This window comes from Anguilla rostrata, chromosome 6 (genome assembly GCF_018555375.3).
Source record: "Anguilla rostrata isolate EN2019 chromosome 6, ASM1855537v3, whole genome shotgun sequence".
Lineage (NCBI taxonomy): Eukaryota > Metazoa > Chordata > Actinopteri > Anguilliformes > Anguillidae > Anguilla > Anguilla rostrata.
Window position 1 is genome coordinate 10,015,374 of NC_057938.1, and position 25,109 is coordinate 10,040,482.

General features: G+C 43.1%; 3 protein-coding genes across 4 annotated transcripts; all 3 read left to right on the forward strand.

The window, feature by feature from the left end:
• Positions 1 to 1,489: 1,489 nt before the first annotated feature.
• LOC135256470 (retinol-binding protein 2-like) lies at positions 1,490 to 4,171 on the forward strand. Of its 2 annotated transcripts, none has more exons than XM_064338258.1 (4): positions 1,490 to 1,641; positions 2,562 to 2,740; positions 3,335 to 3,441; positions 3,998 to 4,171. In XM_064338258.1, exons 1-4 carry the CDS (start codon positions 1,569 to 1,571, stop codon positions 4,002 to 4,004), a joined length of 366 nt encoding a protein of 121 aa, XP_064194328.1. In that variant the 5' UTR covers positions 1,490 to 1,568; the 3' UTR covers positions 4,005 to 4,171. The 2 variants fall into 2 exon arrangements, with proteins under 2 accessions (XP_064194328.1, XP_064194327.1); XM_064338257.1 differs by having other exon boundaries at positions 3,335 to 3,436.
• Positions 4,172 to 4,735: 564 nt separating this feature from the next.
• Positions 4,736 to 16,480, forward strand: copb2 (COPI coat complex subunit beta 2). Its single transcript, XM_064338253.1, has 22 exons — positions 4,736 to 4,892; positions 5,916 to 6,053; positions 6,219 to 6,305; positions 6,610 to 6,736; positions 7,012 to 7,160; positions 7,392 to 7,538; positions 7,930 to 8,029; positions 8,277 to 8,419; positions 8,733 to 8,932; positions 9,081 to 9,191; positions 9,298 to 9,386; positions 9,514 to 9,620; positions 9,725 to 9,868; positions 10,104 to 10,234; positions 10,380 to 10,587; positions 10,924 to 11,034; positions 11,492 to 11,706; positions 12,104 to 12,196; positions 12,576 to 12,759; positions 15,098 to 15,169; positions 15,704 to 15,889; positions 16,043 to 16,480. The coding sequence occupies exons 1-22, from the start codon at positions 4,890 to 4,892 to the stop codon at positions 16,136 to 16,138; spliced, it is 2,841 nt and encodes a 946-aa protein (XP_064194323.1). The 5' UTR covers positions 4,736 to 4,889; the 3' UTR covers positions 16,139 to 16,480.
• A 6,029-nt stretch (positions 16,481 to 22,509) lies between these two features.
• LOC135256467 (forkhead box protein L2-like) lies at positions 22,510 to 24,361 on the forward strand. Its single transcript, XM_064338254.1, has one exon. It carries the CDS (start codon positions 22,877 to 22,879, stop codon positions 23,762 to 23,764), a length of 888 nt encoding a protein of 295 aa, XP_064194324.1. The 5' UTR covers positions 22,510 to 22,876; the 3' UTR covers positions 23,765 to 24,361.
• The last annotated feature ends 748 nt before the right edge of the window (positions 24,362 to 25,109 follow it).

Here is a 25,109-nt window from a genome sequence, read left to right on the forward strand (position 1 = left end):
TAGTTTTGATAGCTGAATCTGCATATTTTTTCAGTTGTTTCTTCTTCATGATGCAAGTATGTGAATTGCCAGATGAGCAGTATGTTTACTTCAAAGGATAGAAGGAGCACTTATACGAATGCCTGGCAGCAGTAGATAGTCTCACTTTCTGGGCTACATGGTCTTGGTGCCCGTTATTTCATGTGAACACACCTACAGTCAATGCACATATAAGCGAACACATAAATACATGTAAACATTCTGGTCACGGGATTGGAAAATGAATGGAGTCAGATAAACTTGTTTTCCTCCCTGAAAGAAAACTCTAACTCGTACCGGTTGACAATGATCAATAGTGAAAATGCACTCATTTTTTACTTATGTTGAATAATTTTACATCAAATTGCATACATTGTAAAATTCTAAAAGTTATCATCAATGACTGGACATCTTTGCATATCTGTGTCTGGGTATTGAGGTCAGCCAGCATCCTGTTTCTCCTCCACCTTCTTCTTTGTCTGACAGTGACCTTGTGAGGTCTTATCTCTGTCTGTACAGCCGGGTCAATGCAGTCTCCTACTGATCACAAGGGGTGTGTTGATCAAATAAGCACACATAAACGCAAAATCATTATGATGAAACATAGATTCAGCATCAAATAGCTAAAACAACCAGTTTTTCTTATGAGTGTCCTTCTTAATCTACACTACTGCAGACACATCAGTTATTTATCAGTACCTCAATTTAGCAACAGGGGAAAGTATCAAATACAGAACACCAACCAAGTTGTCTGTTGTCACTGGTCAGCCTTTTTACTGTGGGATTTTAAGCTGCGTCTGCAGCCTTTGCTGTTTTAACCTTTATTTCCTTGGTGGACAATGCTCGAAAGATTATTCTCTCTTCTCTAATAAATGTGTATGTGTATGCAGACCTTTGTGTGTGTGCCATTTAGTAGTATTATTCAAGTTTGGGAGGTGTGGTAGACTTTAAAAGTATATTTCAAGTTAAAACATGTTGAAATTTCATCAAACTGGCAGCCAATTTCCGCAAAAAGCGGAATTATGTAAAACTTTGCCTTTTCAGTTTGAACATTGACATTGCAGTTTGTAAATTTCAATGTGACCTTTGCACAGAATAAATAGTGGGACCTCTAAAAGGAGATAAAATAATGCACTCTGTCTGTTTGTTTAAAGTATGTTTATATTAGAATTTCAGCAAATACCACCTTCCACATATTTGGAGATATTACATATACAAAGACATTGACTTTTTCCCTGGATGTGATAGGGGGTATTTGTGTGAGCAGACAGTATTTCTAATTTCTGGAAATTAGCCCAGTCTCCATGCTGACTCTTACCAAAGCAGTTACAAAGGCTAAAAGCCAAGCTACACTAAACAGATCAACCCCCCCCCCCCCCCCCCCCCCCCCCCACACACACACACACACACACCCCACAACCCGCAATCTTATCGGCCGTACTCTGCCCCCATTCCCTACAAGTCTGACCAGTATAAAAAGACAAGGACACATCCCCTCTGGTCTCTTTGGCAGAGAGTGCCTTCCTAAAATCCACTCTCACTACTCCACCATGCCTGCAGACTACAACGGAACCTGGGAGATGGAGAGCAATGGGGACTTTGAGGATTACCTGAAAGCACTGAGTAAGCAAGTCAACTACTTCTAATGCATGTAAATTACTATAGTCAACAGGTAAATGATGAAGTATACTGAAGAAGAAGAAGTGAATGAGATAGAGGCCCCTGGTTCAACCTATTTGCAGCGTGCTTTACAAATACTTTCAAAGAGAAGCGAGGCTAAACAGTGAAACAAAAACCTTGATTCTAATTATTGACAATGTGCTCTGTCCATAATACTGAGCTGCAGATTTAGGTCCAATTTTGTTTCCATTTTTACGTTTTTGTTGTCTTTCTGGAGACTGCAGAACTCAGCCTTGTGTGAATAAAAAAGTAAAGCTTGCTTGAATTTTCTTCAAGTAAGTATTGAGAACCTGTCAGCCTTGTGTATTTGACTGGCTTCTGTTCATTAACGTGGGAAAAGATATTGATTTTCTCCCCTCAATATTTCCCTGCCTCTGAGATAAATTAGATCTGTTTCACATGTCACGCTCAGGTTCAGCCAAACTAATTTGCAGCTCTGCTCAGCATTGATTATAACCCCATCTTTCATTACTCAGCAGTTTATGTGAGATTTATTCTGTCCTATTTCCCAGTGACATTTAAAATTGTCATGTCAGCCCATTAGTTTTCATTAAGTCATGGTAAATTACACAAATGTGGCAACGGAACACATATCTTTATGTTGATATACATGTAAATGCTGGGTTTAAATCGAATTTCTACATCTTGGACATAGAAAATGAGTTATCTGTCAAATATGCAGTAAAAAAAATCATCCTTTTAGATATCAATGGCCATTAAGATGTGATGACAATGCAGTAACGGATAGTGGTCATAGAAAGAGATCCCAGTGCAGAAACAAGTCAGAATGTCTGTTCTATGCTTTTAAACAAAATGGAGGCCATATTTCTCACTTACTTAGTGCTTGTTGTTTCTTCCCTCAGATATTGATTTTGCCACCCGTAAAATCGCCGTCCACCTGTCTCCAACCAAGGTTATTATTCAGAACCAGGATGTGTTTGAGATCAAGACGCTGAGCACCTTCCGGAATTACGAGGTGAAATTTACTGTGGGGAAGGAGTTTGAGGAGCATACCAAAGGACTGGATAACAGGGTGATCAAGGTACTGCCCAATACTATCAGTGAAGTACAGTTGGAACCTGCCCACCGAAGGGCTTATTCCTTCTTTACATACCCTTGTCTCCGTAGAGCCTTATTTCATATCCTTTCTTTTTACTACCATAATTCATAGTTAGGCTAATACAGTTTAAACAGAACAAATGGGCTGACTGTCAGAAATAAATGTTGAGTGGAAGTACATTTTTGTTCTTTAGGGAACAAATTTCCCAAATTTATCCTGAAAGTTCAATAATGTTTGGGTACTAATAAATACCTTTTATAAGCAAAGAAGGTACAAATTAATCATGTATTGCTGGCCAGAGATACAATTTTGATGTACCTTTTGGGTACCACCCCAGTGACAAGCATTAGTACCTTTATAGCCACTTTTTCATACCTTTTTTTTTCTGAGAGTGCACAGAGACCAAGACATCACTGTATCCAAACAATATGTGAAATTAAAACTCACTATAAAGAAAACAGACACCAAAACCAGCGGCAAGCTAACCCAGTGTTATCAAAACAGCAACCAAGATGAGGCCTCTACTGTGCCACACAGACTAACACAGGACCCATTGTGTCTCCATCTGGTCATTAGACTCTGGTGACCTGGGACGGGGATAAATTGGTGTGCACCCAAAAAGGAGAAAAGGCCAACAGAGGGTGGAAACACTGGATAGAGGGTGATAAACTACATCTGGTGAGGTGCTTTATTTCTTTTCAATCTATTTATCTTTATTTTATAGGATACCGAGTTTAAATAGCCAATCACCATTTGAGTAGGATTTCATTTTGGTGTCCTTCTGGTATCCTTTGTAGTCCTTGATAATGTAAAACTGGATATTGGAGTGAAAAGAGTGTTTTTGAAAGTCTACAGTTTTCACAATGTAATGCCATCTTTTGGAGAAAAATGGAAGTGCAGTCTCTTTTCCCATTAGTGAAAGAATACCATAAAAGCTCATGTTCGATGTTTGCCTCCACTGACACTAGGTGAAGCAGAGGTTGTGTGATCCTCGTCGTGTGTTTGTTTGTTTGCGTGCTAGACAAGTTTGTTGTCTGTTTGTTTGTCCGCAAGCAGAAAAGGTCACAGCTAAAATGGAGTGAGTGTTGCGTATGGCGCTCAGAAGCCACATTTATGTTTCAGGGCTGCATCAGTCCTGTATTGTGGAGGAAGACTGCATTACACCAAGCACACCTCCACAAGAACAGCTCTCTTGGCAGCCATATGGCAAAAAATTCATTCTTCTTCTATTGTTTCTAGGAACTGACCTGCGAGGATAAGGTGTGCCACCAGATCTACAGGAAAAAGAAATGAAGGATAACACTGTGTATTTGTTCCTGTTTCTGCTTGTTTTCTTATTTCTTTGTTTCAAAAACCAGAATTTTACATCAACAGTAATGTAATCACACCATGTTAATAAACAGATGAACAGTTTTATGTGTGTGAGTTCATATTTTTAATTTTAGCAAGTGGACTTGTCTAGAGCAATTCACATAGATTGCATTTTGTAAACATAAAATCCCTTCATACAGCTGGATATTTTACTGAAGCAGGATAGCACCTTGCTCAAGGGCACAATTCCCAGCTCAGAACAGAACTCACAACCTTTGAATTATAAGCAACTGCCAGTCAGTGTCATGTGCATTTGCATGTGAATCTGTAAAACAGAAATGGAAAATAGAATGACATTCAACTATAAAATGCAGTATGTGCATTCTATACAACTGAAAGAACACAGTTTGAAGTGGTGTAGCTAAAGCTAACAGATTATCAAATGTTTACCACAGCTAAACTGACCTTTGGTTTGTAGGCAGTCTAAAATCTTTATAGCATTCTATTTTAATTTCAGTTTGCTTGTATTAGTATGGCAAGTGTATCATATGGCAACATGTTAAAAATACAATAAAATATAATTCTATAATATTGCTCACATTACTACAAACGCAAGGAGAGGTCATTTCACTAGTCACATCTAGTCCAAACATTACGGTCGTTCTTCACGTGAGACGTCACCAGTCCCCAGCTCTCGCGTGAGGGCATAGCAGGAAGCTCCACGTCAGTAGATCCACCGAAACAAGCTACTCTGGTTACCTGAGGGGGTGCAGAGAGGACCGGGTTCGTAGAGTTTGAGACCTCCAGGCACAGTGAAAACATGGTAAGGCAGTCCACGTACTCATATTTAAGAGTATTTACGCTTTTGGGCTTTTAAGAATGTGTCGCAGTGACCGTTTTCACAGTTATTAGCCGTCTCCGATGTGGTATGTCAAATGTTTCGTGTTCGAGGAAATCATGTATTCTGTCGCGATGATGATTGCAGGCCATTGACATACTGGTACCGTTTACAACCAGCTAGCTCGTTTCTAGCTGTGATCAACACAACCGTAGCTAGTTAATGTACTTAGCTACATGTATTGTCGACGATCCGAGACTAAAGTTTCACTGAAAATGGTTTATCAGAGATAGGTAACGTTAACGTTAGCGTACAGTCCGCTGTGTTGGTGTCCTGGCAATATGGCCCGAGCGCTCGGTTTTCGGAAGGTAACAGCCGAGTCCTCACTTGACCCTGTACTGCCAACATGTCAGAATTCGCACAATTTAGCGTTCAAGTGGTGTGCAAGCAGCACTTCGGAACACTGTTCATGCACTCTCGAATAATATACATTTTCCGATGATAACTTTTGAGTTACTGTCAGTGGTTCTAATCTGGTGGGTTAGCTAGCCATCTGGGTTCAAAAGTACAACGTGGAACCGGAATCGTGCCGCTGGCAACCTACCACATATAGTAATTTACCTCAGTTGACATTTGTGGAGCAGGGTTTCCCGAATTATACAGCTGCATAAAAATCAAAATTTGTTAACGGGGAGGTTATGCATTTACATCTACACTAAGTTTCTGAATAAATTAACCCGTTCGTGTGCCTTAAAGTAAATGCTTGTACCTGCATGATTAAAAACAAACCAAAACGTAACCGATAAAGTTGTAGAACGTTAATAGTATGGATCTGTTAAATTCGTAAGTAGCTAGCTAACATAAATTAAAATGTCCTGCATATTAACTTGCAAAGTTAAATCAGTTAAAATGTGGGGTTTGCTAACTTTTTTTAGTCGTAGCAAGTTTGCCAGAATTGCGCTGTTGATCTGGATGTGTCTGACTGCGTTCCACTCCCTCACCCCTCAGCCCCTGAGACTGGACATCAAGCGGAAGCTGACCGCACGGTCGGACCGCGTTAAGAGCGTTGACCTGCACCCGACCGAACCCTGGATGTTGGCCAGCTTGTACAATGGCAGCGTGTGCGTCTGGAACCACGAGACCCAGGTGAAATCAGCGCTGCATCTGTCGTGAAGGAGAGTGGTTCACTGACTTTTTCTGTGTTTTGCTACTTTGCTTTTAGCGCTTAAAATGTTTCGGTAGGTGAATATAATGTATTTTACACTTGTTTGCATTTTCTGTATGGTGTTTTTACCGTGCTGTGCTTTGCAGACCCTGGTGAAGACTTTTGAGGTGTGTGATCTCCCAGTGAGAGCATCCAAATTTGTGGCCCGGAAAAACTGGGTCATTACTGGAGCGGTAAGTACGTTCAGGCTCCTCGCTAACATCCATACCGTACTCTACCGTTGAAAGTTGATTAATTTATTTTAGACAACATTGTAACCTTTAATGTTTATGCTTTTTTTATTTTTATTTTGTACTTGAATCCTGGTTATTTTAAGACAATTATAAATGTTCATTTGGGAATACGAGGCATTTAACAGGCCTTATAGGTTGTTTAAGAAATGCTCAGTATTGCCCCATATCCTCTTGGGAAATGGAGTGTTAAACGACCTCAGCTGTCGGTACACTTTTTTCTATTTTTCCCCCTTGTGGTATGCAGGACGACATGCAGATCCGTGTCTTCAACTACAACACCCTGGAGCGCGTGCACATGTTCGAGGCGCATTCTGACTACATCCGCTGCATCGCCATCCATCCGACCCAGCCGTACATCCTCACAAGCAGCGGTAGGTTACCATGGCTTCCAGCACATTCAACATTGTCCCTCTGTAATCGCCGTTATGGTCATCTGCAGCAACAACACCATTTGTTGTCATTATCGTCGGCTGGCCCATCTTAATCTGCTATCTCCATTGTCATCCATCAGTTACAGTAGCACAGCCTGATTGTTCTGCCTAATGAAAAGTCCAGGAGAAATGCGCAAACACACACACACACACACACACACACACACACACTCTCACACTGACGCAGATGCACTTGTGTCTTCCTGTGGGTTCAGACGACATGTTGATCAAGCTGTGGGATTGGGAGAAGAAGTGGTCCTGCAGCCAGGTGTTTGAAGGCCACACCCACTACGTCATGCAGATCGTCATCAACCCCAAAGACAACAACCAGTTTGCCAGTGCTTCCCTGGACAGGACCATCAAGGTATAGCCAAAAGCTCTCTTTACCGAGCTCTTTTACTGAACCTGCATTAAACGGTACATATTCCTCCAGGTAATGTTTGTCAGCTACAGTCCTTGTATTGATGATGTATGCTTGTTTTCTGCTTTTCATGTTGTATATTTAACTGATATATGGTACCATACAAGTGTGTATGCGCTTGTGTGTGTGTGTGTGCTTATGCGCTTACTGACTGTTGCTTTGTTTTCACCTCAGGTGTGGCAGCTAGGTTCCTCCTCACCCAACTTCACCTTGGAGGGTCACGAAAAAGGAGTGAACTGCATTGACTACTACAGCGGAGGTGACAAACCCTACCTGATCTCCGGAGCCGACGATCGGCTGGTCAAGATCTGGGACTACCAGGTACAGGGGAGGGTTCATACCTCAATGCAGAGCATGCTTTAATAGCTCCTGTAGTTATGGATCCTCTAAATGTTGTTTGATGATAATGAGAAAAGAGAATGGACTTCTAGGTTAGAATTGGTTATATTTTTCATGGAAATATTTTTGTTCCCATCTGCCACCAGGAAGATAAGTTGTCATATTCCTTTAAGTTTTCTGGTAACTCCTGCACTTTGCATTTGTTCTGCTTTGATAAAATTGGCTTGTGTTGTGTAGTGCCTCTCGCAGCTTCTGTAGTCAGGAGGGATGTGGGTTTAGGCTCGAGAGATTCTGTTGTTCAGAGCCAGGAGCATGTTCATAGGCTTATCCATAGGTCATGTGACTGAAGGACTTCTACTCCCCTTTCCTGCAGAATAAGACATGTGTGCAGACCCTGGAGGGACACGCCCAGAATGTGTCATGTGTCAGCTTTCACCCCGAGCTTCCCATCATCATCACAGGCTCCGAGGACGGTGAGCAGAAGGAAGACTCTGGGTCTTTGCCTAAACATTTCAGTCCTGTTCATACATATTTACTGGTGCTTATGTACACAAATCAATCATTTTAGCAGTTGTAGAGTTTAAAACACATACTTTTGCATTGTACTACTGTAGTACATGAGTATCATTGTCGTTTTGCTATGACTCTCTTTATGAGTTATGTGAGCCCTCCCCCATCTTATTTGAATGGCTTTGCGTGCTCGTCTCTCTTGGTCTGTAGGCACAGTACGGATCTGGCACTCCAGCACTTACCGGCTAGAGAGCACGCTCAACTACGGCATGGAGCGGGTGTGGTGCGTGTGTGGGCTGCGAGGTTCCAACAATGTGGCGCTGGGCTACGACGAGGGCAGCATCATCATCAAGGTACCACTATCCAGGACTCCATCTCCCAGAATCCTCCCTGTCAAACTGTTTATTTCTCGCTCCTCTCCTACAAGTTTATTGCTTCCTGTACCGTCTTGCATTATGTTAAGTATTACTGGCCTCCACACTGGACACCTTTGTCCTTCAACCACAAATGAAGAAGAATTTTGGTTTTAACTTTTCATTTGAAGTGTGTAATTTTTGTCATGACCATGCCCTTATTTATTGTTTGTAAACTCCACACATGTGACTGGTGTTGTGAGTAGAGGCCCATATCACAGAGCTGTCCTCTCATTCCCTCTGCCCTCTCCAGCTTGGGCGCGAGGAGCCGGCCATGTCCATGGATGCCAACGGCAAGATCATCTGGGCCAAGCACTCCGAAGTCCAGCAGGCCAACCTGAAGGCCATGGGGGACGCCGAGATCAAGGACGGGGAGCGGCTGCCCCTGGCAGTCAAGGACATGGGCAGCTGTGAGATCTACCCCCAGACCATCCAACACAACCCCAATGGCAGGTGAGACAGACTGTTATATATGCACGTCTTGGACTCCCTTTAAGAGAGAAGGTTTGTCATGAACTGGTTTCATTACCTACACTGACATTTTCCTATCTGTGTTCAGAGGGGTGAGTGTGAGAGGTTTTCTCTGGTTCTCATGCTGCAGGTTTGTGGTAGTGTGTGGGGACGGAGAGTACATCATATACACAGCCGTGGCCCTGAGGAACAAGAGCTTCGGTTCGGCACAGGAGTTCGTCTGGGCCCACGACTCCTCTGAGTAAGACCTTCGTTCCGAACGCAGACACATTACTGTACACATTGCGCTAAGGTGTATTGGTTACTTGAAGTTTACCCACTAACACCCTGGCTCTGTCTCACTACAGGTATGCGATCCGGGAAAGCAACAGTGTGGTCAAGATCTTTAAGAACTTCAAGGAAAAGAAGTCCTTCAAGCCAGACTTTGGGGCTGAAGGTAGGCTGAGTCTCTGTGACTGCCATCGTCTGATTGGTCAGTTTGTTTTCCAGGTTGCTCATTGCTCCTCAGCAGTGGCTGAGCTGTCTCAGGTCTGTTTACATGGCATCCGTATGTTTTGCCGCAGGTATCTATGGTGGGTTCCTGCTGGGAGTGCGGTCTATGAATGGCTTGGCGTTTTATGACTGGGAGAACACGGAGCTGATCCGGCGCATCGAGATCCAGCCCAAACACGTGAGCAATACTCGAGCCACACTTGGACCCTCTGTAGATTTTTTTTTTTAAAGCTTGTGAGTTTGTGATCACCAACCCGTGATGCGTATGTCCTCCCTGTCCAGATCTTCTGGTCAGACTCGGGGGAGCTGGTGTGCATCGCCACAGAAGAGTCCTTCTTCATCCTCAAGTACCTGTCTGAGAAGGTGGCGGCTTCCCAGGAGTCCAACGAGGGCGTGACGGAGGATGGAATCGAGGACGCTTTCGAGGTGAGAGGTGCTCTGGAATGTGCATTTCTGCACATTGTGCTCACATAACATGAAGTGGTTTGGAGTCCATAAAACTGATGGATCACACTGATGGGACATGGGAATCCCTCATAAGTCGTCTAAAAATACTGTCTAGGCCCTGACTCAGCCTCCACCCGGCCTGCCTTGAACAAGCACTGGCCAGAGTGCTCCTCCTCTTCTCCCCCATCTGACCAGCTGTGTCTGTGATTTCCAGGTCCTGGGTGAGATTCAGGAGATCGTGAAGACAGGCCTGTGGGTTGGAGACTGCTTCATCTACACCAGCTCCGTCAACAGACTGAACTACTTTGTGGGAGGAGAGATCGTCACCATTGCCCATCTGGACAGGTACTGTTCAGATGGTACTGATGCTGATTAGTTTAATTACAGTTCTTGTACAGTTCTCTGATGGGATACATGACACTTAAAGGTAGCAGAGTACAGTACTGTGCATGATGAACTCGGCGTAATGAACTCATCCCCATACCTCCAGGACCATGTACCTGCTGGGCTACATCCCCAAAGACGACCGCCTGTACCTGGGGGACAAGGAGCTGAACATCGTCAGCTACTCGCTGCTGGTGTCCGTGCTGGAGTACCAGACGGCCGTCATGCGCAGAGACTTCGGCATGGCGGACAAGGTGCTGCCCACCATCCCCAAGGAGCAGCGCACCCGTGTGGCCCACTTCCTGGAGAAGCAGGTGCGACTTCCTGATGACTTCTTCCTCAGCTCACGTGATTGGGCCCCATTGTGATCAGTGACTTGTTTATGGTAGGAGCTTCAGGGGGTGGGGCAGTAGTACCAACGGAAGTATTAGGCCTCTTGATCTCCAGAATAGAGGCTATCGGCGACTCACTGTTTTTAACCAATCATAGCATTTTCCTGAAGAGAGCATAGTCTTTTGATTGGTCCCTTAGTGGTTGATAGGACCTATAGTGGGTGCATGAATTCTCTTGTGACTAGGGAGCAGTAATGGGGAGGGCTCTGGAACTGTGCTCTTACTGTGTGTGTGTGTGTGTGTGTGTGTGTCCTGCAGGGTTTCAAGCAGCAGGCTCTGGCTGTGTCGTCTGACCCCGAGCACAGGTTTGAGCTGGCCCTGCAGCTGGGAGAGCTGAAGATTGCCTACCAGCTGGCCGTGGAAGCAGAGGTGAGAGTCTGGACTGACAGAACCCTGCAAACAGAAAAAAGGACATCTTAATTAATTTATTTCTGAAAAATCCTGAAATGGTTCTGTACTATCGCTCTGCTGTGTTAGCCAGCGACTCTAATCTGTCTAGATTTGTACCAACTTTATCCAGTTATAATAAATGACCGCTGTTGTAGTTCAATAAAGTAGGTTCCGCCTCCTTAGAGTGTAGCTCTATTTTCCACTTACCAGTGAAAGGGAGGATATGTGCTTTATGTTTTGATTTATTGGAGTCACTGTCCCTTTGTGTGTGTTTGCTGTTTACATTTTTTTTATTGAATGTGTTTGGCTTGACCTGAAGGATCCTTTCAGGTATTCAAAAGGAGATTGAATTTTAATTGAATCAATTGTTATTGGATTGGATTGAGTGTCAATGTGAATGGAATTTGAAGTGAATCTGGATCGTGCTCTTCTCCAGTCTGAACAGAAGTGGAAGCAGCTGGCGGAACTGGCCATCAGTAAGTGCCAGTTTGGGCTGGCGCAGGAGTGCCTCCACCACGCCCAGGACTACGGCGGGCTGCTGCTGCTGGCCACCGCCTCCGGCAATGCCAACATGGTGGCCCGGCTGGCCGAGGGCGCCGAGCGGGATGGGAAGAACAACGTGGCCTTCATGACTTACTTCCTGCAGGGAAAGTGAGTTAGGGTGAAAGGCATTATGGGTAGTTTCTGTTGGGGGGAAAAAAGAACGCCAAACTCTGGTCACTGTAGCTGTATCTGTCCCTGAGGTACCTTCACAGTGTCTAGTGTCTGCATTTTGTTATATCTTTGGATATTTTGAGGAAACTGTAACACACTTAAACTACAAAAAAACGTAAATTTGGGAATTTTAAATATGTATAAATCAAGGTTTAAAGGAAAAGTGATCAGTGGGAATGTCCAGATCCAGCTAAACGCTTTCCTTTTGACATAGTCAGTGCCTTTTTTCCTGTGACCAGTTAGATGGCCATATTAAATGATAACTGATCAGGGGACAGCCCTGGGTGCCTGTGCTCTCAGCCGTTACCTGATCCAAGTCTGCATCTGTTCTCAGGCTGGACCACTGTCTGGAGCTCCTGATCCGAACCAACCGCCTGCCGGAGGCTGCCTTCCTGGCCCGCACGTACCTGCCCAGCCAGGTGTCCAGGTATCTAACCATGACCCAATCGGATTAACCGTTTTACAGTGCTTTACACAGAGAGATGCACTCTTGAGTGCTGTACGGAGTGGTACCCTAACTGTGAATTTAAGAGCTGTTTATAATCAGTCTTAACCTTGTAATTGGTGTGGTGTGCTGAAAGTGTGAAACGGTTTGAGAGATGTTTTTTTTTTTTTTGCTTTTCTTATAAGCATGCATTATGTGTAATGTGTGTTCAGATGCTGCTTTTTCCTCAGTCTGAAATTCCAGTTTAAAAAGGGCTCCATAAAGGTGCATGAACACAGCATTTTCACAGCACTACTGCCGTTAGCATGCTAGCGCTGCTGCCGCGTCACGCTAACGTCGCGCGGCCCCTCCGTGTTGATAGGGTGGTGAAGCTGTGGCGGGAGAGCCTGGCCAAGGTGAACCAGAAGGCGGCCGAGTCCCTGGCCGACCCCACGGAGTACGAGAACCTGTTCCCAGGGCTCCGGGAGGCCTTCGTGGCCGAGCAGTTCCTGAAGGAGACCTGCGTGGGGAAGACCAGGCCGGCCACCGACTACCCATTAGTCACGGTGAGATGCTGGAGGGGTGGGGTTTGGGAGTTGAGGGCGGAGTCGGGCATTGTGACCTCACTGCATGTATAACTGTCCCTTAATTTGTATTACTGTTGCACAGTTCCAACACATGGTGACGACTAATAATGTGTTAAAATATGTTTATTTTTGATTTTATCGTTACTGCGTCCGAAAGTTTCACTGAGTTTCGAACTGCCTATGAGCAGCTTCCTGATAGAGCATTGTCTCGCTACAATAGCCTCGGCCTCACTTGTTACCTAGCCTATATTAAAATTTTTGGTTTTAGGTCAGAATGGTCTCACGGCAAGCTTGCTGTCCCGGCTAGTTAGCTAGCTAGCTGACTATTGAATTGTCTTCAAAACAGCGGTTACTATAAACACAGTCGTTCACAAAAATGTGTCCCGTAGCCAAGTTAAATCAACGCCTATTCTATTGTCCAAATAAGGGACGATTCCGATTTGCCGGGTGCGTAAATAAAGCCAGCAGCAGTAACTAGAAATGTGATTCAACGTTGCCATAAATTGTGAAATTGGATATTGAAAAGGGGAGGGGATGTAACAATTCAAAAGCGAAAGAATAGTGTTGCTGTTTAAACTGTTATAGAATGCTGGATTTTGTAGCGCATTTATTTTAGAACTGTTAAAAGGCCGAGGTGTCCCTTACTGGGAAATAATGCCCACCCTTGGACCAATCAGAATCGAGTATTCAGCCAAGCCGTTGTATAATTTCCAATAACGGGACAGCCCATCGTGTTTATTCCTTAGCCTACATAACACCGTTAACAAAACAGCGCTAACAAATCACTGCAAGCGATGACATTCCTTTTTTATCAACATTGGACATTACAAAAGGGTGCATGCCACTGCACAGTTCAAAATGTAGAGCCAGGGCAAGATGAATTGCCAGAGTTGCACGGAAAGGTAGCCTGCGTGTATCTGTTGTGAATGTCAAACGTTGCGAGGTAATGCGACATGGGGCGACATAGCTCAGGAGGTAAGACCGATTGTCTGGCAGTCGGAGGGTTGCCGGTTCAAACCCCGCCCTGGGCGTGTCGAAGTGTCCTTGAGCAAGACACCTAACCCCTAACTACTCTGGCGAATGAGAGGCATCAATTGTAAAGCGCTTTGGATAAAAGCGCTATATAAATGCAGTCCATTTACCATTTACCAATGCAAATGCATTGCGAGGGAATGCAAAAGTAGCTCAAAAAAAAAAAAACAGTCCAGGTTTTTTTCTTCCAGTCCAGGTTTTTTTTCTTCCAGTCCAGTTTTTTTTAATTCCAGTCCAGGTTTTTTTTCCTTCCAGTCCAGTTTTTTTTAAATTCCAGTCCAGGTTTTTTTTTCTTCCAGTCCAGTTTTTTTTAAATTCCAGTCCAGGTTTTTTTTTTCCTTCCAGTCCAGTTTTTTTAAAATTCCAGTCCAGGTTTTTTTTTTCTTCCAGTCCAGTTTTTTAAAAATTCCAGTCCAGGTTTTTTTCTTCCAGTCCAGTTTTTTAAAAAGTCCAGTCCAGTTGTTTTCTTCCAGTCAGTTTTTAAAAAGTCCAGTCCAGGTTTTTTTTTTTTTTTTTTTTCCCCACAACAAGCTATTTCTCAGTAAAGGGACGCCTTGGACTTTTACCAGTTCTAAAATCAATGCGCTACAAAATCCAGCATTCTAAAGCAGTTTAAGGGGAGGCAACACTGTCAAAAACAATGACTTTGGTTCCATATGCCAATTTTGATATTTTTTGATATTTTGCTTCTATAACTTCATAAAATGAACAAACTAAACGTAAATAATCATTATAAATAGTTAATTTTGAGATAATATAACACCATTGTCAAGTACACAAAGCATAAAATTAGCTTATGATAGCATTATTTATGATTAAATGCCTCTGTGGTTTTAAAACTAACCTGGTTGACCATATATCATTAAAAAGCTTGTTTCCTGGAGCGTACTGCTAGAATGACCATAGGTTCAGACAGTTCATAAAACTTAGTTTAGTTAAAAATAAAAAGAGAGAGAGAGATGAAAAGTACAGTATGAGGATGTGGAAATATATTTAATAATTATTTATATGCCAATATTAAATCAATTTGATGCTTTGAAGGCACAACAATTGCATTGCCAATGAATATTAGGTTAGAAAATACAACGTTTGCCCGATTTCGTATAAACCACGCCCACTTCCGGTCTTCTATCCGAATACAGATACACAGACAGATAATTTTGTTGGTTGAACAGATACAGATACAGAGAATGATGTCTCTGCACACCCCTAACACGCGCGCACACACACACACACACACACACACACACCTTGCTGTGTTCTGACTGTGTTCATTGCTCTACAGCCCAATGAAGAGAGGAATGTGCTGGAGGAGGCTAAAGGATATGAGCCTAAAGGAGGGATCCCTCCCACACAGGTAGGACTGCTTTTCAATACATGAACACATACTTGCATACGTATGTACATATGTACGTGCATACATACATACATACATTTATGTTTATAGGTTGCTACTTGTCAAGATTGCATGCATATGTGCACACATAAATAGGGTACTTGCATGTACACCTGGATTTTTGTATTGTGTATAAATGGGTGTACTCTCCCAGTCACACAGTCAAGTGTGTATTCACATGGGTGAGATTATTTCTTGTTCTTTTGTTATGATTTCCATATTTAAAGAGTTGGAATAAATTTTACATTTAAAATTACATTTAATGATGTCACTATGCCTGTATTCACTCATAGAGATGCCATTTAGCTACTCTCATAAAAGCATTTCAGCCACAAAGAAGGATCTTTAGTGATAAAAGTGTGAATTCAGGTGCTCTGGAAGCAAAATCAGGAGATTAATCTTTTTTTATTTTCTGTGTGCGTGTGTGTGTGTGTGCGCGTGTGCGTGCGCGCGTGTGTGTGTGTGTGTGTGTGTGTGTGTGTGTGTGTTGAGCAGGCGCAGGCTGAGGCGGATGAAGAAGCTGCAGATTCAGGCGTGATGGCGGCGGTACTGGCTGCAGTCGCCGCCCCAGTGGCCGCAGCAGTCGCTGCAGTTTCGCCTCCGTCCCCAGAGGAAGAGCTCCCCGGCCCTTCGCCCGCAGCAGAAGCAGAAGAGGAGGCATCCGCTACGGAGGATCAGCAGGTACGGTGTCCTTTACTGCACTGCTTCAACACATGACCTATAGACACAGACCAGGGTTCAAAGGTCAAGAAACATTTATATCTTAAAAGATGCAGAAACATGACACGTGGATGCTTATGGAATCCTGATTGGTGGTCCATTGTCTGTTCCCAGGTCCTGGATGATCTGGAAGTTGACCTGGATAACATGGATCTGGAGGACATCGACACGACGGACGTGAACCTGGACGATGACTTCTTAGATGACTAACGCACAATGAAATCTTCATTATTTAAGAGACCAAACGCTTTCCATTTGTATTTATGTTACTTCCACAGAGGGTGGGTGTGGGTGGGCGGGGCCTAGGGCAGTGGGAGGGTGGGGTTTTGAAACCTGTGGGAAAGGACGAGTTAAGTAGTCTATGATTGCACTGCCTGTATCACAGGAGAAGAAAAAAAACATTGTTTCTTGTTTCTGAATTTTGTACTTTATACAGGATCCCTAGCACTCTCAAGCTATTTCTCCAAAGTGTATTTTCGTCCAGCATATGCACGCTGAATATGGTAATTCATACATCACTAACTCCCAATAAATGCCAATATTAATTGTGAATACCTGTTTCTTGGAATTAGTGATTGTGTACCTCTTTTTTTCCTGTATAAGGTAAAAAAGTGTCGTATGAAAAAGGATGTTCTTTTAACCGCAACGTGTGCTAAACTCCCGTCCTCAATGGTCCCATTCACTATCTGGAGATTGCATCACCGGGGCTATTTTCGTGCATTAAATGAACAACACCAAACTGGTGTCTGGTATTTTCTAACGACAACATGCCTATAGAGCCTTAAAAAACAGTATATCAATATATCCTTATATCTGAATGTTGTAGAACAATGTTGTACTCCATTGTATCCACTAGATGGCTTTTCTAAGTTCCAGTAGAGTAAAAATACAAACTAAAAAACAATGCAAGATGGCTCTGTGTTTATTTGCAGTTAGTTTAGTTGAAGCTGATTCCTACTTTCCTCCTAGTACTGTTAGTATGAGTTGACCTCCAGCTTGAATGGATTGTGTGTGAAACAGGCATTGTGTGACCCACCTGGATGGGAACATCTGCAATGCAAATAAATACTGTGCTAGAAACCTGCAGGTTCATTAGCACTGCCACATTTACATGGTCATTTCAACAAACATTTCCATACAGCAGTCTTAAGTGATGCAACATGGAAAAGCCATTGCGACCTGCAGCAAGCTGTGTCCAAAAACAAGAGTGGCTGTGTCAGCTGTTCATTCGTCGGGCCCATGGTGGTTCCGAGAAGTGTGGTACCCGAAAATTCAGAGTGGAGCACGTGTATGCGGAGTGGAGTATGGTGTGACCTCAATTGACAACCTTTCCCCAACTTACTGCAATAATCTATCTGAGCTGTTTTTGACCCAAGCGCATATTACCAATGGTGCCTTGGAACACAGCTGAAATGAAGAGAAATTGAACATCTTTGACAATTAAACTGTGGAAGACTGCGTACTGTTTCCCTGGCATTGCTACCCATTGGTTCTCAATAGTCCCTGCAGAGCAGTGTGGCATTGAGCTCTACAGCCTGTAGGCATGGCAGAGAGGAACAGTGGTGGTTAGGGATGATTGGTTTGGGGGGGGGGGGGGTGATGTAATAAAACTGTGAACGCAGTCGCAAGGACCACTTCTCACCGCCGAGCATTTTTAAGAGGAGGACGCAGTGAAGACCAAGGACGGGGTGACATTTGAAATCTGGGCCATTTCGAGTCCGCTTTCATGAGTCAAAGTGCTCTTCACCGCTTCCTGTGGGCAACGTTCAGCCTATTTTCTCCACCATTTCCACCGTTACTTTATGTAATGAAGGCCACAAGACTGAATCACTGGTTACTTTTCAATAAGGTTCGGTCTTTTTCAGCAAATGTGCCACTTGAACTCACTCATATTCTGGGAGAAACACTACAGTAGGAATAAAGACACCTTTGTGTCTTTAAAGATTTGAATGATCTTTTAATGCCTGTCATTAATTGTTGTTTATTGTGAAATACTTCATATTATTTTATTTTGTTTTGTTTCATAAGGTTTTTAAGCCAAAACACATTTTTAATTTGTAACCAAAATGGACTATAAAGACTTTGAAATGATTGCCTTATTCCAGAATAAGAAGCAAGGAAAAAGTGCGACGGTTGCATGGTCAAGGACTTGAGGTAATACTACCAAGACAATAATTCTGCCAGGCAAAAAAACCCACCAAAAATACGCCAAGATACTGATGCCTCTGCACCTGCCCACTCCTCTGTGTTATCTCCCAAACTGGTCTGCCGATGGAATGTTCTGGTTGCTTGGAGTTCTGGTTTTCCAAGTTCTCATGCTCAGCTCCCAGCTGTCCCAAAGCAGCATGTGGTTATTGGCGATAATGGCGGTGATCATTCACATCCTGGACATGTTTGAACAAGAAGAGGAAGGGAAGGATGTGAATCTCCTTGCAGTTGCTATGTTATGGTTGTTAGTATCACAGGACTGTAGTGTTTGCATGTGTGCATTTTATGACATGAAGCATTGTGTTTTTGTTATTTGGTGGTTTAGTCTAACCTCATGCCAGCACATCTGCCTGAGAAGTGTGGCCAAATGGAGTATCTGATGGAAATTCACAGCAGCACACAACAGCATCTTCATAGACGCCAGACTTAAAAAGGCGTGAGAAATTCTCACAGATAAGTGGAGAACGCGATGTTCACAGCGGATTTACTGGCTTATCGGTGTCTTCTGGGAAAAGGCAGCTGTGTGGAGAGGCATCGGGGGTGAAGATGACATGGAAGACCGTTGAGCCCATCGCTGCCTGCAGGTCTACTCAAGCATGCCATGAGACCTTATCTTCTTGTGAGAACCGATGTGGATAGAGAAGCATACAAAGACCAGTATGTGCTGATAACTGATAAAAAATGTAAACAATAATTTGTCTGGAGGGATGGGGTGAGGTGAGATGGGGCAGGATTGGGGCCTGTTGTTTCAGCACACAGTGTACCCGTCTCAGATAAAAGATAAAATCTCAGAAGCCCGCTGCCACAGTCCCTTGTCTCATTTCCCTGTGATAGGACTCAGCCCCTGTGCACACTACTGTGCTGCTACGCACACGCACACACATATGCAGACACCCTTACACTGGACAACAGGATGGTCCCCACACAGGGGCTAGCTCTCCACCCCCAGAATTTCATTAATGAGATAATGAATTATAAATAATCCATTGTCTGTTTCTACTAATTCTCTCTCTCTCATTTTCATCAGTATTGATTCACTTAAAATAATGTTTCTCCTGTCCATAAAAAACAGTGGAGGTATTTCAGTGAACTGAAAAATGTGTCGATACACAATGACTTCCCAAATCCTGGTGTGGGGGAGTTGTTTTTTAACAGGATGTGCTAACAGGGTAAACACTGGTAGTACATGGAGAGTATCATACTGACCTTTTCGCTGAGTAAAGTCATCCAAAAAACTCAGGAGGGAGGAAATGACTATAGCAGACTCTGTGCTGTTCTTTACCATTGTGTTAAAAGTCTGTTATTCTCACGGTTTCCAGGCTCCAATCCATCATGTGACACATGGATGTCCATAATTTCTGGTTGTGTTTTACCATTCATCCACACGTTATAAGTGTATGGGGGAATACACTTTAATGCAGCTCCAATGGCAGCTGATCTCTAATTGGCCAGATTTCCTGCAAGACCGCACCCACCACCATCATCATCCCAGTATTTGTTAAACTCTCACAAATACCAGCATGAGTAATTCTGTCCTGTAGTGAACCCATTCTGGAAATTCCAGAAAGAATGAAGAGCTTCGTATGTCTTGTGTATGATCTGTTCATTTAAATGAACAGATGCTGAATGCTGTACATTTTGTTAATTTATTTAGCCTATGTTATATAACCAGGTTGGTGAACTGACAACTGACTGACAATCTCATTTACTGTGATGGGCTGAGCAATCAAAGTAGGTGGAGGACGTAAGGGATTATGTAAGAAATTAGTAGTAGGGGGATTATGTGCAAAGAGTCAAAGAGGAATAGTTAGAGATTATTTAGGGGGTGGAAACACTGGGGTTAACACCCCTAAAAAAATGTTTAATGACTACAGTGAGTCAGGACCACAATTCCATACATCGTGTAACAGATGCCACGTACTACAGTGCAATGCCTATTTCCATTACTGCACTGGAGCATTGGAATTGACTTGATCAAGGAAGAGTGCCCCCTACAGGCCGTCCAATAATGCTGGCAGCAACAATGTTCTTCTCCCGGAAATGGATACCAAAATGGATACCAAAGACACAGCAAAAGGCAGGGCAGGTGTGAGACACTATAGTGACTAAATGCATACCTCTACTTACCTGTCACGTATCACCTGTTAGCCACCTGGCCTTTGATGTCTGGGATTCGCCAAAACGTCTCACTGTGGCTCGATGGTCTGCCACAGTCATTACAGAGGAAGGTTAAATTGACACACAAGAGAGATGAAAGGATTGAAACGCAAAACATAAAACTGTACAGCACTATATGCATAGTAAAATATTTATTTTACTAAAGTGCTGCATATCTGAGGTACAGTCTAATTCTGGACTTCTGGAGCTTTGTATGTTGTGTGCCAAGATATACCACTTTCTGTTATTAGCATTTTTGACATATAAAAAGGTGAATTTCTCCTCAGAACAAAGACACTTCAGATTATATGCCATAAAATAAATATGCTTTTGCTGAACTATTTGGAAAGATTTTATGCTGATAAGGCACAGAAGTTCAGAAAGTGAATGCATACATACAGAGATCTGGAACAGACTCAGAGTAGCACAATAGTGGATTTGGGGGGAAATAGGTAAGGACAGTTGCAACTTTAACCTTATGAATTCCTGTCATTTGTTATAGAACTCACACTTTTGTGAGAGTGAACTCAGCAAGGGAATATATTTTCCTCCTCTTTCCTTCACCCAACCCAAAACCCCTTCTCAATGCAGGGGGTGGATGGGAGTCCTATAATATTTCCCCCCATAATCTGTGGGAAAGCCCCCATTTCCAAATATGGTATGTTGGGACTTGCATTGAGCATCCTTAAAATCAAATCTGAGCGTGTGACAGCCAGTTCAGCTACCCTGGGGAAACAGCGAAATTACCTGTACGAGAGAGCTTCCAGTACGAGCCAAGGAAACACTTGTGTTCAAAGGAAAATTCTCGCTCCTCCATTCAGCTGCTACTAATTTCAGATAAGATCAAGACCTCACACTGTGCAGGCTGTCTGCACGCACATTGTTCTGACGGCTGCAACAACAACCCCTCGATGCATAATATGAGTACAGCATTATGGCAGATTGGACATGCTGTAGGGGCTCTGTTCCCAAGAATACCACTCAGTCTCTCACCATTTTGTCCTTGCATGGCACCCTTCTGTCCTTTTTACGCTGTGTCACTCTCTTGCTTCCTGTATCTGTCTCTCACTTGCTCCCTCTCATTTGGTCTCTGGGTGGAACAAATGTCTGTCCTACCCAGTCAATACTAAGACGCGGAGACATCTCCCATGACGTTCACAAGGGAGACAGGGTCTAGCAGGGGCCTAAAATATGGGTGGAGTCAGTATACACATGCATGCTGGCCAGATTAGCCTCACCAAGTTCAACTGTGCTGTTTTTCAGATACACGACAGTAAAACTCAATAGTTCATACTGAACCAAATTTCTTGTGAAAACATTCCAGTTGTGGCATTGGCTGATGACTTTGACCCAAACCAGTCTTAAGCCAACCAGTGGAGAGTATTTGCCTGTGTCCCCTCTCATCTCTATTTAAAGTCATACAATATATTTTTTTTTTCAGTGTCTGTTGTGTGTCTAGTCTAGCTGCTAGTTAATCAATAGCGTTCCGCTATCAATCCAACTATAGACATCTGAATTTTAAAGTGAAAGCGGGGCGTTTGAAAGGACCCTTCGCCAGTTTTAATGTGTATTTATTTAAAGGATTAAAGGATAAAGGATCATGAAAGATAAATTAAATTCTAATACCATTATTGTCAGCAATACCATCTTATATTGAGACCCGTGTGAGTGTAAAGACCAGGTTAAAATGATTATGAAAACGATATAGCATGAACAACTGTCGTCTATAATGTTGTGCTAAGAGTAAAAATTCCAGTCACGGTAGCTAGCTTGAGAACTATTTCAACTTGAGCTTCGGAAACTGGACACGTGCAGAAACAGAACCAGTTGACAGCGACTTTGACCAACAAGATGCAAATGTTGCATCTGCAGCTGATTTCGCGTGATTCACCAATTCAACAAACAACGTTTATTATAAAAATACACACAATTCGTGCACGATAATACACGTCGGTTGTCTCGTAAATAACTATGGAACTTTATTAGAGTTGAAAGTAGCCCACTCAATCGATTTTAAGGTGAATATATTGCTGCGTAGCCAAAAACGCAGGAAAAAATTCCAAACGAACCTTTTATAAACTATAATGCAGAAATTGTTGCATACGCCTACACGAATAAATAATTTTCATATTTATTGTGTAGTATGGCTCAGAAACTATTTAAATTTTAATTGCAAAAAAGGAATGCAAAAAAAGCTACACAATACTCAGAACAATGACATGACGAAAGCGGAACAGGTACGGAAAACAAATCAGAAAATCATATTCAGTGCAGAAAGTACGCGCCGCTCCAGGCGAATTATTACCCTACTTCTGAGAGGAATGGTGACCCTTCACATCGTTAGTCGTGCTTTTACAAGAAATTATCCCATACTAAGTTGTGCTTAAATGAGAAATTAGGCTACTGTTTCGCTCGGACATTAATTTCTGTACTGTTGCGCAACAACCAGAACGAGAAAGATTCAGGACATCGGATGCGTCATTCCACAGCGGGCGTAATGTACTTTGTGTTGATGTTTTCTCACAAAACATCAACGGGTGCCATAAACTTTGCAAGTACGCAGTGTTTTTTGTTTTTGTTTTGATGTGCACTGTGATGGCCACTTGTCAATGTCCCGATGATGTCTCTACGACCATTGACTCCAACACTAACGAGGAAGAGAGTCTAACCAAAGTCGAGCATGTTCAGGAGAATGTGTCGGACAACCCCGACTCGTGTCAGAAGCCTCCCTTCTCGTACGTGGCCCTGATAGCCATGGCGATCAAGGAGAGCAATGCAAAAAGGCTCACGTTGTCCGGGATTTATCAGTTTATCATCACTAAATTCCCCTTCTACGAGAAGAACAAGAAAGGCTGGCAAAACAGCATTCGCCACAACCTAAGTCTCAACGAATGTTTTATTAAGGTACCCCGGGAGGGCGGTGTGGAGAGAAAAGGAAACTACTGGACCCTCGACATGGCATGCGAAGACATGTTCGAGAAGGGGAACTACAGGAGGAGACGGAGGATGAAGCGACCGCTCAGGCCCCCGTTGCCGATGATATCTCCCTTCAGCGGAGATGGACATGCGTATCTCTCTCCCACAACGTACCTGCAGTCTAGTTTCATGAGCAACTCTTGGATGTTTGTGGAGCCGCCTGACGCTATGTCCTACGCGTCTCGGCAGGTGGACATAGGCAGTGCGACTCCCATCAACCTCAAGGGACTGTTTCCACCCTCTTCTTATAATTCATACTCACGACCGCAGAGCGTGGCTTTGCCCTGCATGGTGAACTCATGCACTGGTATAAACCATCATTACCATTCTGACGCTCACCACCTTCAGAAACCCAGTGCGGTTCTAGCGGCGCTTACCCAAGTCTCCTCTCCAGACGCAACAAGCTGCCAATTATACGCTCCCCAGCCAGCAGAGCGGCTGAACTGCGCGCACTGGGATCAGAAGAACTGTGGCCTGTCTGCTTTTTCATACTGACATTAAAGCAGTGGAGGTGATTATCACAGATTCTGCGGTGGATTTTTTTTAGGGAACATAAATGAACAATATCAGGTGGCGACCTGTGGAACTGTGAGCAAACGGAGGAGGCGCTTGGGTCATGGTGAGAAACAAGTTCTCCTCATTTAAAACTGGGAAAAGAGCTCTGAAATCTTATAGGAGGAGCAATGCAGTTTACCTATCGCGAGAGCGCGAATTCTACACCAAAGGCATGCGTTCTGTAAAAGCAAGTATTTACCTAAATGTCGATTAAAGGCTAGCTCTTATAAACATGTTCCTAACAAAGATGTAAACCCCGAGAGTTAAATTAATGTTGCCATGTACGAATTGGGTGCATGAATGTCTGAGATCTGTGCATGTCATGTGTTTGCACAGAATGAGCTATAGATTAGCACTAATACCTAATGGAATTTTTTTAAAATCTGTGTTCAGTTGCCTTTACAGCGTTTTTAAACAATTATTTTATTTTTGATTTTTTGTTGTTTCTTATACTATGAGTCTGTGTAAAATTATAATTTTTTGATTATTATTCAGAATTCTTCAATAAATCTTTCAAAATAATATGAACAGGTTAAATACGTTTCAGTAGATTTTTCTGTTCACGCCTGGACGTGGCCTAGATTTAAAAACACTGTCCATTCATCCAACCATTATCTATACTCGCTTATCCTGGGCAGGGTCACGGGGGGTGCTGGAGCCTATCCCAGTGTGCATCCCAGTAAGCCTATCGTAGTGTGCTAGTATTGGGTGAGAAGGAGGATTGCACACTGGACAGGTCGCCAATCTATCACAGGGCATACACACCATTCACTCATCGTTCAGTGACACACTCATACCTATGGGCAATTTAGAGTCTCCAGTTAGCCTACCGGCATGTCTTTGAACTGTGGGAGGAAACCGGAGTATCCGGAGGAAACCCACACGGACACGGGGAGAGCGTACAAACTCCACGCAGAAAGGCTTTCTCACCACTGTCAAACATATAATGCATTTAATGTTAGATGTTGTAATATAACGAATAATAATTCACCTGAACAGCCCTCACATTAGGAAAGAAATGGCCTTTGGTGAGTGATGCCGTTATATGATCCTATATTTTATATTATTGCCATTTATTAGACATTCTTCAGAACTAAATGCATTTAAAAAATAATAATTATAATAATAATAATTTTAAGCCCACCACGGGGCTATATATATATATATATATATATATATATATATATATATATTGAATTTGAAACCAAAACTATGATATTAGAAGTACAGTTCCCTAAAAATAAGAACTGTAGAAATAATTAGCATTAGTACACAACAAAAGTTT

Coding starts and splice junctions, on each gene's coding strand:
- LOC135256470 (XM_064338257.1), top strand. CDS start 1,569: ATGCCTGCAGACTACAACGGAACCTGGGAGATGGAGAGCAATGGGGAC. Junction 2,741..3,334: donor TGGATAACAGGGTGATCAAG/GTACTGCCCAAT, acceptor TCTGGTCATTAG/ACTCTGGTGACCTGGGACGG. Junction 3,437..3,997: donor AGGGTGATAAACTACATCTG/GTGAGGTGCTTT, acceptor TATTGTTTCTAG/GAACTGACCTGCGAGGATAA.
- copb2 (XM_064338253.1), top strand. Junction 6,737..7,011: donor GTACATCCTCACAAGCAGCG/GTAGGTTACCAT, acceptor CTGTGGGTTCAG/ACGACATGTTGATCAAGCTG. Junction 15,890..16,042: donor CCGCTACGGAGGATCAGCAG/GTACGGTGTCCT, acceptor GTCTGTTCCCAG/GTCCTGGATGATCTGGAAGT.
- LOC135256467 (XM_064338254.1), top strand. CDS start 22,877: ATGTGCACTGTGATGGCCACTTGTCAATGTCCCGATGATGTCTCTACG.